Raw genomic sequence first — 1,174 nt, forward strand, 5'->3', positions numbered from 1 at the left:
GGAGGGCAGGGAGCGCGCCCGGGCCACGCTCATCCAGCCCGGGCTGTCCTGGAGGTGCCGCGGGGTGACAGGGACGAGCCACCACATCCAGGGAACGGAGCCGAGTCCCTCTGGCCGGGACCGGGGGGGATTTTCACCCGGGACGGAACCGGGACAGACCCGGGAAGGACGGAGAGAGGCGGCTCCGGAGCGGGGCCGGGGTCACCCTGAGCCCGGAGCGGGGCTGGGGGAGGGAGGGGAGCGGTTCTGACGGGAAGGAGAGGCGGGGGAGGGCAGAGATGGACCGGGGATGGCAAAGATGGAGCGGGGATGGAACGGGCAGCGGGTCCGGAGCCGGCAGGAGCGGCGCCGCTTTTCCCCCCGGCGCTTCCAGGAGCAGCAGAGCCCGAAGCCCTCGGGCGCCTTCCCGTCCCCACCGCCCTCCTACTTCCTCCGGCAGCCCTTGGCCGCGTCGCCCATCATGTCCCAGTACTCCCCGAATTCCAGCTTGGCCTCGTTAGGGTCTCCCATGCACTCGATCTTCTCTTCCAGGGGTCCCACGCACTGCGGGAAAAACGAGGAGATCACGGGGGGGTCGCACGGACGGAGCCGCCCCCCGGCCCGGTCACCCCCGGGTTCCGGCCTCACCTTGCCCAGGTGGGGCAGTTTTTGCACCACCAGGTCCTGCATTTCGTTGGGGGTCAGATATTCCTTCTGGCCTTTAACGGCGTAGCAGTGGAATTGGCTGATGACCGTCTCGATGGCGCGCTCCACGTCCGTCAGCTCCTGGCAGTCCTGAGGGGACACGGGGGTCAGCGGGGAGGGGACAGCTCCGTGGGGAGGGGACAGGGCCATGGAGAGGGGACAGGCCCGTGGAGAGGGGGGGGACAGGTCCATGGAGGGGGTTCAGGTCCATGGAGAGGGGGGACAGCTCTGCGGGGGGATGGGACAGTTTCACAGGGGGATGGGACAGTTTCACAGGGGGATGGGACAGCTCCATGGGGGGATGGGACAGCTCCATGGAGAGGGGGGACAGGATGAGCTCCAAGCAGGTGAGCCCCTGAATCCTTCCACAATTGAATCCCTCCACAATTGAATCCCTCCGCAATCGCGGGATTGATCTCCTTAGAAACATCTGGGCAGAGGTGAGATGCTGTCACCCCCCCATCCACCTGTGACCCCCCAAATCCAGCTG

General features: G+C 67.0%; 1 protein-coding gene across 1 annotated transcript; it reads right to left on the bottom strand.

Annotated features, from left to right (window-relative positions):
• Window positions 1-359: 359 nt before the first annotated feature.
• S100A14 (S100 calcium binding protein A14) lies at window positions 360-876 on the bottom strand. Its single transcript, XM_057388987.1, has 2 exons — window positions 628-876; window positions 360-543 (listed from the first exon to the last, which is right to left on the bottom strand). Exons 1-2 carry the CDS (start codon window positions 874-876, stop codon window positions 424-426), a joined length of 369 nt encoding a protein of 122 aa, XP_057244970.1. The 3' UTR covers window positions 360-423.
• Between the last annotated feature and the right edge of the window lie 298 nt (window positions 877-1,174).

Source organism: Malurus melanocephalus, unplaced genomic scaffold (assembly GCF_030028575.1).
Source record: "Malurus melanocephalus ecotype Western Australia unplaced genomic scaffold, MMel_1.1 scaffold_3133, whole genome shotgun sequence".
Taxonomy (NCBI): domain Eukaryota; kingdom Metazoa; phylum Chordata; class Aves; order Passeriformes; family Maluridae; genus Malurus; species Malurus melanocephalus.